This window comes from Boleophthalmus pectinirostris, unplaced genomic scaffold (genome assembly GCF_026225935.1).
Source record: "Boleophthalmus pectinirostris isolate CB_2022bp ecotype Guang Dong unplaced genomic scaffold, ASM2622593v1 HiC_scaffold_1, whole genome shotgun sequence".
Classification (NCBI taxonomy): domain Eukaryota; kingdom Metazoa; phylum Chordata; class Actinopteri; order Gobiiformes; family Gobiidae; genus Boleophthalmus; species Boleophthalmus pectinirostris.
In genome coordinates, this window is record NW_026570970.1 from 39,614,157 (window position 1) to 39,627,899 (window position 13,743).

Below are 13,743 nucleotides of genomic sequence, written 5' to 3' on the forward strand. Positions count from 1 at the left end.
TCACCACAGTCTGAACACTGGTGATAAAACACTGTAAATATTCTTCTGTTGGTAACAAACTACAACATGGCCTGTTCATCACTCACACTGTAGTGGACCAAACAGAAAGGCAAAGACAAGGTATAAAAATAAGTTTAAATTTAATAAAGCCAAAAAAGATATAATTTAACAAAGGCTCAAATTAGGCAAATTATTAACAAAAAAGCTGGGCCCAACTGGGCTAACTCAAAATCAAACTGAACAGAACAAAACTAACCCAACCAGACAAAGGAACAGGTTGTTTAAATACCTGAGGACCAACTAAAGCTAAACACAAGAGGGAGGAATTACACTAATTAACTAACTAAACCAATAACTTAATCAAAGTAAACAAAAAAGCAAAAATTATAATACAGAAAATAATAAGTGATAATAATGTGACCTTAACACAAACTAAACAAATTAACTTAGTAAAACAAACTAAATAGTGCTCCCCCCCTTTGCTGAGTCCTGATGGTCTCTCCCAGGGTCCTCCGTCCGGTGCTCAAAAAAACAAAAAGAACAAGTGTAAGTAAATTAGACTTATATTAACTAAAATGCGTGCACTCAAATTAGAACATAAGTCTAAATAACGGAATTAAATTATGTGTAGTGTAATTAACTTAATGTAAATAATATTGTAAATTAAATAATACTGACACTATGGAGTGGTGGTAGAGGTGTCCACCACACACACCATAAGAGAAAGTTCAACCAACCTGATCAAACTGGTTTGTGTTAGATTTGACTGTTAATCTGAAAACATTTTGTTGTTTGTCCATTGAAGCGTCACATTTCAAAATGACCATATAAGGTCAGTGCGACACACCCACTTGTACAAGTTGAAGTGTTGTATCACCAGATCCTCCAGACACGAGGAGCTGCCCAGACTGTGAATGTGAGAACAGTTGAAGTTTTCTTTTCATCAACTTTTCTACAGTTTCCTGTTTCTGCTCATCACCACTTTTGTTACACTGAACAACATTTATGTAAGTAATAAAAAATAATATTATAAAATATATTTTATGTGTTGTGATGCTATGTAAAACTATTTACATGAAATTAAAATCTTATCATTTATTTTAGCAGCTAACATGGCTAGTTCTGAAGATCTTTCTTGGGAGATGGAAGAAGTTAAAAAGGCGATGCAAAATGGAGATCTTGTTTTGGCAGCTGCCAAGGCCAAAAATGTCTTAGAAAAAAAGGAGAACATAACCATTACCATTGCAATCACAGGAGAAACTGGCTCTGGTAAATCAACATTAGTGAACGCTTTAAGAGGCGTCAGTGATGATGATGAAGCAGCAGCTCCTGTCGGTGAAGTAGAAACAACAATGGAACCAAAACAATACAGTTACCCCAACAATCCCAAAATTACAATGTGGGATCTTCCTGGAATTGGCACCAGTAAATTTCCTGCTGATCAGTATCTGAAGAAAATGGGTTTTGAAAAGTTTGATTTCTTCATTATCGTCTCTGACACTTGCTTCAGAGAAAACGACGTCAAACTTGCAAAGGAAATTCAAAAGATGAAGAAAAAGTTTTACTTCATTCGTTCAAAAATCGACAACAATATTAGTGCTGCAGAAAGACGCAAGAAGAACAAAGATCAAACCCTTCAGGAAATCAGAGACAAGTGCATTCAAAGTACTTTTTTATTTTCATTTCATAATGATTATATTTACATTCTTATAATGTTGTTTTGTGTTAATGTGTTAATATTTATTCTATGTTTTTGACTCTATAATTTTATTTCTCTGCAGATCTTAAAAAGCAGAACATTAAGTCTCCAGAGGTTTTTCTGGTGTCTGCTCATGAGCGTCATTCATACGACTTCCCTTTGCTTCATGAGACCCTCCAGAAGAACCTGCCCGAGCTCCAAAGAGACGCTCTTCTCTTGGCTCTGCCCAACATCAGCCTGGACGTCATCAACAAGAAGAAAGAAAGAACTACAAAAACAAATTCTGTTAAATGCAGTAATGTCTGCTGCAGGAGCAGCTGTACCAATCCCTGGTTTATCTGCTGCGGTCGATGTCGGGATCATTATGTCATTCACTACACAGTGTCAGAATTCTTTTGGTCTTAGTGCTGCTGCACTACAAAACCTCTCACGTTTGTCTGATGTGCCTCTGGAGGAGTTAATGAAAGGGTTGAAATCTCCATTGGCTGGAAAACAAATAACCAAAGAACTTATAATCAAGGTTCTTAACCTCCTCTGCAGTATACATATTATCAACAGCAGCAGAAGAAGTGATCAGATTCATCCCATTTGTTGGCACAGCAGTAGCAGTGGGTTTGTCTTACACAACAACACTCAAAGCTTCTGAACTACATTCTCAACACTCTGTCTGAGGATGCACAAACTGTTTTCACCAGAGCCTTAAGAGAGTGACTGCAACACAGAAAGTCTCTGAATAAATAAATAAATGTGTGATTTAATATTACTTACAGTTCTTTTTATTATAAGAATTTCTATTTTATTTTGTAGACTTTGCATTTGATTTAGATTTTATATCCTGAAATGTAACATGAATGACTGTGTGATTTCATTTCTGTTAAAGAAGCAGTGATAAACAAACATAATTATCTTATAAAACAGTGGACTCAGTGTAACATGTTCATGATAAACTCATCAGACTCTCAAGTCTTTGTTTTCTGTCTAAACAACAATAAACACATAATAAGAACTTCTCAGGTTTTTCAGTTCAATGTTTGTAGAACTTGTGGCGCTTCACAGAATCAGTTTTTCAGTTTCAAATCATGAACACTCGTACTGATAACAGCTCCTGAAAATGTTTGGTTTAAATCCCTTTTGTAATGGGTGTATTTTTTTATATATAGTTTTCAGACAAAACTCTAAAACTTAAAAAAAATGTTTTGACAGTGTTTGCAAATGCAATATCACTGATGTCGCTGCAAAATATCAATTGTCCATCACAACATTAGATTTAATAGGCTAAATGTTTTTTTTTTTTACATACAGGCTAGAATATAAACTAATTTCAGAGCTACTATTCTCTGTCTATTCAAACCAGAGCTACAGGTGGTAATGTTTTTAATGAGTCTCTGATTTGACTCGTGTGTCCAGTGGTTTTTAGTGTCTAAAACAACATGTATCTCATTGTGTATTAAAAATAAAATCTCTTGTTGGCACATGATCATTTGCTTATTTTTAACCCAACATTACACTGAAGCATTTTTATTTTATTTTTTTGAATCAAAATTATGGTATCAAAATGAGTATTATAATTATAATATTACCTTTACAATCAAGTTATTTGTTTCTTTTTCAGTTACAAGTAACTTAGAAACTTATAACCTTCCTACAATTTTATTCAGAATCACAGAAGTGGAGTGACTTATTTAATCCTGTTCAAACAGCAAAGGACGGTTTAATACATGTAATATATTCAATTTATTTTTTTAAACAACAAAATATATAAATAAGACATTGTAATCTGAACTCTAACCTAAATGTCCAACTTTAACAGATTAAAATAATAAAACAAAACAAACAAAACCTATGATTTAAAACGATAGCAGCCACTTAAATCACATATAAATGTTTTTGTTTCATTCATTGTAATATTCCCTTTACATTCACCTGCAACATTTATAGGCGAGTTTCATTGTTGACAAAAGCGCGTGTTGCATGCTGGGAATTATTTTGGACAGCGGCAAGAAACACTAATTTCAACATGACGGACGGAGCGAGAAAGAACGTAAAGGGTATTGATCCTGGTTATTTATCCACTCTAACGGCAGAGGACCCAAGACCATTTGACCACAAATTGGTCATAAACATCGACGGACGACAAATCATCCTTTTCAACCCCGACAAAAGGTGGACCAAACCAAATTTCTGGTCAGAATCACCAACTACCTGAACAAATATTCACTTGGGTCATATCCACAATGACTTGGTGGAAACTCCTGGGCCATTCACAGCAGAAAAGATGAAAACCTCCAAGTCCTCCAGTCTCGATGTGTTGTTGAACTTGTTGGTTGTAGGCTCCTTTACAAATCCTTCCATTGTACTTTAAAAACACTAATACTGTACGATCCCCACTATAACTTGAACTAGATAAAAGAAGAAAAAATGTATAAAGTTGTTATTTCGTATTAGTCTGTATGTTTAATATTTTGTTTAAAATGTAACGTGTATCTGCATAGACATATTTTTATCACGTTAAATGTGCTCATATCATTTTATTTGAGTCATGTGTTTTTGAGTGCGGTGAGTCGGAGCGGCCTGATGACGTTTCTGTGGCCTGAAGTTTTGAGAAAATGTGACGTCATTACGTTGTTTCTGCCCATGACTTTACATTAGCGCTAAAATCCGTGTTTGTGGCGCAGGGTCGGAGCGACATGAAATCAACTGATTGTTCTGAATAATAAACATGAACACATCTGGACCTGTTATTTTAATAGATCCATGACATGAACACATCTGGACATGTTGTGGTTCAGCCCCGACTCTGCACTGACGTCATGTTACTGCGACAGGCGCTAATGACGAGAACAACAGAGGGTTTGTTGTAAAGTTATGAAGAGTTCGTAAAGTTCATCCGAGGAACAGTTTTAGGGAGTGAGAACAAGAAAAGAAGCATTAAACTGGAATGAGCTGCGGTGAGATACTACGGCTCTGATTCTGATTCGCACACTGGCTAATGGCGGCTAGCGACTTTAGCTTCAACATGTTCAGAGTAAAGCGCGAGGACAGAGCCGCCGCCGGGACCAGGACCCAGGACCCAGGACCCAGGACCCAGGACCCGCTCTCTGCCGGAGCCAGGGACAGTCTCTCGCTGCTCTCTCCGCCTTTACCCGCTTGTTTCTCGGTGTAAAAGTGTCACTGGGCGTAGCTCTTAAGTCCACCTGGTGTCCTGGTGTTCATATGGACTGGTGTAACTTTCAGATTTAAGTGGGAAGTGAGATAAAGACAATTTTACAATCAGTTCGTGCATTCGCCTCTTGGACCTGACTGAACCTGGATTTGGACCAGTTTCATCTCTTTGTTGTGGACAATACACATTTGGAGACAGAACCAGTGGGACAGTGGACAGAGGAAACACTCTGCTTCAAGGTTGTATAGAGGATTTTCCAAGGAATGAGAAATCCAGCGACTGTTTGTCCTTTTTCAAATGTTGCACATGCGTGAAACCACCTCCCCTCCCCTACAGCTCCTTACGTAGAAACGCCTCCTCCCGCCTCCTCTTTACGCCAGAAACAGGGTTGTTTACAGCCGGTGCACATGACTTGTAAACAACTAACTACAGTGTTGGTTAGGCAAGACGGAGAAGTGAGGAGCAGAGGGAAGAGTGGATCGGGCAGCGGGGAGAGGAGCAGGAAAGGGGTGCAGAGAAGAGTGCGCGGAGATTCCGTGCGAATGAACTAGCTACAACACGCAGCAGCAAGCGGACTCTTTCTTTGCCTTGAAAATTACGTTTTCAGACATAGGATATCGCTTTCGTGTCCTGAAAAACTTTTGTCTAACTCTTGGAAATAAAGTACGTTTTCATAATAAGCAGAAGTTTCCTGTCCAGGAGTAATTTGTGGACCAGTGCGTCAGTCTTTAGACCCTTCGTCTGCTTCAGTCGCGCCATCGCTGGAATGAATCTCCAAGAATCACCTTAGTTTGACTTTGCTGCTTTTCCCCTTGTCTTCTTCTTTCAGCGACCTCAAAAACGGACTTTCTTTTGTGGCGAACTGCTCCTGGATTCTTGTCGCCATCGCAACAAACTTTGTGCGAACTGCGAGGAAGATATAGGTCAAAAAAAGCCGCTAAGAACTGTTGCGTTGGTGGAGTAAACAGCGTCTGTGCGTCTTGCGTCTGTGGACTGCGTGACAGTCGTACGTAAACCACGTACCGGCGGCGCAGACAAGTCAGTTACGCTAGAAACGTAGGGAGTTTGATTGACAGCCTGTCAGCTCACAGATAACGAGGCAGTGTCGTTATCTATTGGCAAATGTTTAGCCCCACCACGTCCAGAGTTGATGAATTTTTATTCTCTTTTTTTTGGTCATCATAATTACAAGGCTACTGCATCTCTATAATCTATCATTGACAATTTGAAACAAAAAAAATCCTCCATACAACCTTTCAGTCTCTGGAGAAGGTAAGAGGTTTGTTTATTAGTTTGGGGCAAATCTGAAGATGGAGTCTCAGAGGTAATGTGGGCTTCTAACCTGTGTTTTTAAAGTTTCATTCATATGTTAATTTGCCCTGTACTGAATCTCTGTGTTCCTTGACATGCTGTGTATGTTTTTGGACTTTGGAGTGTCAGTGGGGTTGGGATATGATGTCATATGGATGGTGAATGTATATGGGACAGATAAGGGGTGTGTCTCCAACCTTTAGCATATGCCAGTCTGTTATGGGACACGTGTTGGGACAAAACCGCTGTGTAAGTTTCCATGAAGATGTTAACTCAACAGTTATGCTGGTATAAAAGGCACCCAGTTTTTCTGTGCATCAGTGGGGGAACGCCAACTGCGTTGTCGAGGGACGACCGACGCACAGAGAGACGCCGTGTAGGCAAAATCATGCTGAATCAACTTGAATCTTGAGACCTGAATCTGCCTGAATTAATAAAGAGACATGTATGAGAATTAGAACCCACCACAGCACTGAGACTGCTCTTATCATGGTGACAAATGACATCCGCCTGAACACTGATGCAGGCAAAGTCTCAGTCTTGATTCTGTTAGATCTGAGTGCTGCTTTTGACACTGTCGATCATGGGATCCTCTTACAGAGACTAGAGGACTGGGTGGGCATCTCTGGTACTGTACTAAACTGGTTCAAGTCCTATCTAGAAGACAGGAAGTATTTTTGTTGAAATTGGAAACTGTGTCTCAGATGACATGGCCCTGACCTGTGGGGTGCCTCAGGGGGTCAATCCTGGGCCCCCTGTTGTTCAATCTCTACATGCTGCCATTAGGCCAGTTAATAAGCAGCAATAACGTGTCGTACCACAATTATGCAGACGACACTCAGATCTACGTCTCTCTGGCAGCAGGAGACTATGGACCAGTGGAGTCACTTGGTCACTGCATCCAACAGATCAGTGTGTGGATGCAAAACAACTTTCTCCAGCTAAACTCTGACAAGACTGAAGTCATAGTGTTTGGTCCACAGAAACAAAGGGACAGTGTCAGCAGTCACCTCCAGTCTCTCTCTCTAAAACCTTCAAATCAGGCAAGAAATCTAGGGGTAATAATGGACTCAGACTTGAACTTTAACAGCCACATCAAGTCAATAACATCTGCAGCCTTTTACCATCTAAAAAACATAGCAAAAATCAAAGGTTTACTGTCTAAATCAGACTTGGAGAAACTTATCCATGTGTTTGTCTCCAGTAGGTTAGATACTGTAATGTTCTGCTCACTGGTCTCTCCAAACGAGCTGTGAGACGCTGCAGAAATCCATCCAGAACATCCAGAACATCCAGAACGCTGCAGCTCGGGTCCTTACTCGAACTAGGAAGTACGAGCACATAAGTCCTGTGCTCAGGTCTCTGCTCTGGCTCCTGTGCCTCAGAGAATAAACTTTAAAGCAGCTCTGTTTGTACAAGTGTCTCCATGTCCGAGCACCAAAGTCCATCTGTGACATGTTAGTGTCATATGAACATCTCACACTCTGAGGAGCTCAGGGACCGGCCTCCTGCTGGTGCCCAGAGTCACGACTAAACAAGGGGAGTCAGAGTTTCAGGTTCATGCAGCTAAAACCTGGAACAGTCTGAACATGTGAGACAGACTCTTCTGTGACGCTGTTTAAATCCAGACTCAAAACATTTCTGTTTAACTGTGCAAATAACTGAAAGGTTTTCATTCCGCACTCTTCTCTCCAATTTATGTCTCTTTTTTAATTTTAATCTTCATGATTGTTTATGTTTTGATTTGTTTTTGTTATGATTTTAATGTATTTCTTATTCTGTAAAGCACTTTGAATTACTTTGTGTACGAATTGTGCTCTACAAATAAACTTGCCTTGCCTTGCTGATCTAACTCTCCAAGTCTCTTTCTTAACATCCTCTGTTCAGGCTGCCTCCAGGAGAAGCTGACAGTAAATAGTCTTACAGTGATAATAGTTAAATAGTGTTAATAGTGAAATAGTATTATAGTTAGATAGTGCGTAAATGAGCTTGTGGGTGCGGTGGAGCTGCTGTTGTTCTGTCGTGTGCTGTAGGAGCGGCGCTGATGCCGTGTGTTCATGTTGTGATCGTAGCCTCTTATTGTAGTTTTGTTGACATTGTTGGGGATGGCCGTGAGCGCCGAGTTACGTTGTGATGAGCGGTGGATCAAGTTGTGCTGCTGCGTAAACTTGAGTAAATTTGCGTAAAATTGTGCTTGGATGTGCGTTGTGCTCTGATAGTTCAGCCAGTAGTGAGCGAAATTACTGTTTGTTTCGTTATAATACTATATAGCCTATATATAATACATAAATTAATAATATATATTTATAATTTTGGCCTTGGCGCCTCCCCAAAAAAATTATACCACCAGCCGCCACTGGTGGTCCCTCTCTAAGTAACTGCTGCAGTGATTGTCATTTTGGTCTTAAAATATTCGTATTAACCCACTCTACATGATTCTGATCTGGGGGGTTTTTTCCCAATATTTTGTCTGTTAAATCTTATTCATAAAATAGAACCTGACGTCAAATTGGTGTGACGTTACACTCACTTAGTCCACTTCATTATACAGTCTATGGTTTAAACACCAAGCTGTTTTATATTGCTTACATGTTCATTGTTAATCAGATAAATGACCTTTTAACTATTCAAAGGTTGACCAGAGGGACAATGTTTTGCATAGAGATAACAGCCCTGTCTGTGGTGCTCACATTAATTAGCCTACTTACCTTATACATTTGGATGTCTGTGCTGTGTGCCTTTTCCTCCATAATTTCTTGTCATATTTAGGTATAACATGGTAAAGTGTAGTATACAGTATGTATCCCCCATAAATAAAAACTTTCTGTAGTCCTTCATGAGTCAGCTCCTGATGTAATGCACAGTGTTTATGCGATTGTAGAGTTTTTAAACTACTTATTTTGAAAGGGCATCGAAAGGTTATATTGACACATTGTCTTCCCCCTGCTAAAAAGCCTGGAGGCGCTCTGGTGTTACTGAAAAAGTTTAACTCCAATCTCATTTGAGCGACGCATAACTTAATGATGCCTGTTGGACGCACATATGAAATGCTGGTGTAGACTGTCTGACTGGTTAAACAGATAATTGGTAAAGCTCCTATATGCTCCAATTTATTATTGTTTTATGGTGTACCTGCTCTCTGATGTGATTTTTATCTGTGAAAAGCGCTGCATAAATAAAGTTTGCTTACTTACTTGCTGGACTCAAATATCTAAAAAGGAATTTACCTATTTTGTCTGTGCTAGATTTTATCACTGTGGTGAAACTTGGGTTTGGTTTCAGTCTCCCTGTTTTGCATGGCATTTTAATACACCCTTGCAGCACTATATTGAGCTGGTTTTAAAACACTGTCAACATCCTCTTGTTGGTGGCACAATATCACCACAAGGGAAAGGTTCAAATGTTCAGATGTAAGACTGATTCGATTTTTTTCATTATACTTTTTATTATTTTATTATTACTGTTAATCTGATAACCTTTTGCTGTTATTTGCCAACTGAAGCATCACATTTCAAAATGACACACATAAAGTCAGTACAACACACCCACCTCCATGAGTTGTAAATGCTGTATTTACAGCAGTTCCTCCAAAGACCAGAAACTGCCTAGATTGTGATTGTTAAAGATTTCTTTTTTCCATCAAATTTTCTACAGTTTCTTGTTTCTACTCATCACCACATCTCTGTAAGTAATAAAAAAAAACATTATAAAATATACTCTTTATGTGTTGTGATACTATGCAATGCACGTCGCCCCTCGACGACTTCCCCCATCCAAAACAGACAGGAAAACAGGTAGCTTTATGCTAGCCATCTGACAAATATTAACTGACTGCATAACTTGTTATTTTTACTGTCTCTTATACAGCCTAAAGTCCATAACAACATCATATCCCCACCCTTTGACACTTCAAAGTCCAGACACAACACAACACGTCATTGAACATTGCACTACTTATATTGCATGGTGAATTAACACGAATTAAACATTAAAAACACAGAGAATGATTCCCACAACGTCTTTGCTTGTTTAATAGATAATGTAGAGAATAGATGTTTTTATTGTTGAGTTATGGCGTTTAGTTAGAGTGTTTTGAAATACACAACTAGAAAAAGTATAAAAGTAATAGAAGTTATAGTGACTTTACAACATGTTATGTCCAGAACTAAACCAGGTCTAACCGGGGACTTCGCCAGGACTGAACCAGGTCTAACCCAGGGAAAAAACAGCTTTAATGCAGGTCTAGGTCTAAACCAGGAATAGATCTAGAGCAGGTCTAAAACTTCCCTTATAGTCACTGACCACTGGAAACTGAACACTCCACAAGAGATGCAGTAAACCAGGTCTAAACCAGGTCTAGGCTAGGATTAAACTAGGACTAAACCAGGTCTAAACCAGGACTAACCAAGGACATTTGACATTCAACTTCCAGTGGTCATAATGTTTTTAGTTGTTTTTATACTTTAATTGAAGCAACTTTCTTAATCTATGTTCTATGTTCTAATTTAGTTTCCTCATCGCAAACAGACCTGGATTTGTGTTTTGTTTCATCCACACGACATCATGTCATATGTGAATACAGGAAGTGCTCCATTGTGTTTTTAAAGTCCACACACCTTCAGTAGAATCATTTAAATAATTTGAGCCTTGGAATTGCTATTTTCAGAATTTTTTATAAAAAAAAAGGAAACATTTAGTTGTTCTTTGGAGATGTAGACAGATTAATAATAATAAAGAGTTACTCCAGCTCTGTTTTTGAGGAGGGAACAACAGTAGAACATGACATAAAGTGACAAGAGTATATTTTGTGTAATATGGGACCTATAAATATAAAATAACATGAGATTTATAAGTTGAAGGCAAATAATATGTTGAGCACAACATTTAGAATAATATGATCAGACAATGTAATAGTGGTACTGATAGAAAGAGTTGCAGTAGTAGTCAAAGTGGTAGTTAGTAGGAGTAATAAAGTAGTGTTTATCAGAAAAAGTGTAAACATGTGCTCAACCGGAAGCCTTTTTGCCAACTTAAAAAAAAAAATTAAGTTCAGAACAACATCGTCTACAAGCAATAATCAAATTTTCTTAATTTATTAATCATATTTTACACATGCTGTGTGTTTTTCTTTTGGCTGTATTTTCATCTTTACACGTATCTCACTGAAACCTGCTAAAGATCTCAGTGGCGTGCAGACGGATGGTAGTATTGTACAAAACAAGCAAACTAATGTGGCAAAGACAAAAATGAAAGAAAATGTTAAAGATTTATTTATCTGAGACAGGGACAGTGCACAATTTTTGCATTAACCTTAACGGAGAGATACATTGTACATCAGGTTGTAGCATCAGTGCTGATTTCCACCTGTCGTCCCTGGACAGATTCATTGAATTGATTGTATTTAACTGACCTTGACTATCAACTGTTCTGGAGACCTTTAGCATGTTTTGGGCTGATGGGGGAAACCAGAGCGCCCACAGGAAACCCATCCAGACATGGGGAGAAACAGGCAAACTCCACACAGAAAGGCCCAGACGACCTGGGGATCAAACCTTGAACCTTCTTGCTGTGAGGCATGAGTGCTAGACACTGAGCCACCGTGCACAATGAAAAGAGTCTGTAGCCGCACACTCACCAGTCACAAATCACTGTGGTCAACAACCACCAATTTCAGGAAGAACACAGGAACTGTTCTGGAGGTTTGCTACTACTGTTTGGTTCAGTAGGGTTGTGATCGCGGAGTGTGCATCGGTCAGAATGCAAGGATGAGACGGAAGATCTTTACTTCTTTATTGTCTTTGGATGGGATGAGTATGTGGGCGTGTGTGTATATGTGTGGTTCTGTAAACAAACAAATAAACACAATATTAGAAATAGACTAGATTAAAAGGAACAATAATAACATAACAATATATTATAACAATAATAATACACAATATTAGGCAAATAGAAATATAAATCCAAATATATTTTAACCAATGGGTACTCGGCAGACACGTGAAAAAAGGTAGGCCTCAAAACCTCTACTACTAATGAACTTCAATAATCATAGGCATTCTGTGTCAAACACAATCCCCAAATATACATAAGGCTACCTGAATAAACAAAAGACTTGACTAACATGAATTAAATAATAAGATAAAGCATACATAAAACGAAGAGTAGCTTAGCAAAATTTAGCATTGAAGCTAACATGCGTCATAACTGCATAAATAACATTGAACAACTGTGAACACTCAGTTTCCTCATTAAACACCCTAATTTAACATGGTAAAACACCCACCTGTCTCATGGACGCACAGCACAACAAAAAGAAACAGAGAAGAAACAACAACACACCTCACCATGCACAGACTAATAATGAGAAAACTAAACTTATCATGCGCTCACAAAACGGCCGCACCCCTAGTGGTCAGGCTTGGTACTGCACCCTAACTAAATAAACGGTATAATACAGCCCTGTCTTTGTAACAGGAACAGTTAAAACATGTGAAGATTTAAGTATAAGAACAAACACTGGTCTGATGGAAGTTTACAAAGTATTATAAAAAGTACACTAAGAAAACGATTGTTTACGTATGTAAACACAGTTCTATGAATGAAAGTGAACCTGTAACCACGTAACCATGTGACTACAACCCTCAGGTCAGGAGCATTATGCCAAATTAAACACACCTGTGGGTGCGCGCTACACCTATATGAATGACGCACGTGCACACACTCACCCTCTTTCTGACGACTGGGCGTAACCAGCCAACCAATCACCGACATGTGACCAGGACGGTTACAGGTTCCCTTTCATTCATAGAACCGTGTTTACATACGTAAACAATCGTTCTATTTCATTTCAGTGAACCTGTAACCACGTGACAACAGTATGCCAAATCAGTCACAGGGAAGGTGAGGTGGAACCCACAAGGACACACCATCTGATAAATAAGTAAGCACATCAACCACAAGTGCAAGTGCATGAGCAGCTTTATTGCAAACATAGAGCAATCTCATAATAACACAAAGTGTCACCCATCCATCACAGCCCCTAAAACAGCAGAGGGGATGGTGGAAGCAGGCAAATTCAGCCTGTAAAACTTGGCAAAGGTAGAGGAGGATGCCCAACCAGCAGCACTACACACCTCCTCCAAAGGCGCACCTCTGAACAGTGCCCAAGATGCAGCCATTCCCCGTGTAGAGTGAGCAACCGCTCCATGCGAGGGAGGCTTCCCTGCGTGATTATAAGCCATCGCAATGACATCAACTATCCAGTGGGCCAGTCGCTGTTTTGTAACAGGCCTGCCCAACGTGGATGTGCCATAGCTCACAAAAAGGTTATCCACTGAGCGAAGCAAGCTGGTACGAGCCACATAAACCTTTAGGGCCCTTACGGGGCACAGCGCATGCAGCCTCTCAGCATCTTCAGAAGAGTGTGGTGGAGGATAGAAGGACTCCAAGACCAAAGGCTTAGCCACATAATTCCTAGGCAACACCTTGGGTAGGAAGGCGGGGTTCGGCAGGAGATGAACCACCTCATTCTCGTCCCCAAAACGCAGGCACCCTGTCCCAACGGAAAGAG

The 13,743-nt window shown here is 39.4% G+C and overlaps 2 protein-coding genes across 5 annotated transcripts in view; one reads left to right on the top strand and one right to left on the bottom strand.

Annotated features, from left to right (window-relative positions):
- The window catches only part of LOC110162058 (NACHT, LRR and PYD domains-containing protein 12-like), a 75,173-nt gene that overhangs the window by 48,897 nt on the left and 12,533 nt on the right, over nucleotides 1–13,743 (bottom strand). The window lies entirely within an intron of this gene.
- Nucleotides 906–2,705, top strand: LOC129410017 (interferon-inducible GTPase 5-like). The gene is given in 5 exon segments (XM_055157017.1): nucleotides 906–1,665; nucleotides 1,782–1,963; nucleotides 1,965–2,222; nucleotides 2,224–2,330; nucleotides 2,332–2,705. Coding segments are annotated over 5 exon segments (1,179 nt in total). The 5' UTR covers nucleotides 906–1,112; the 3' UTR covers nucleotides 2,411–2,705.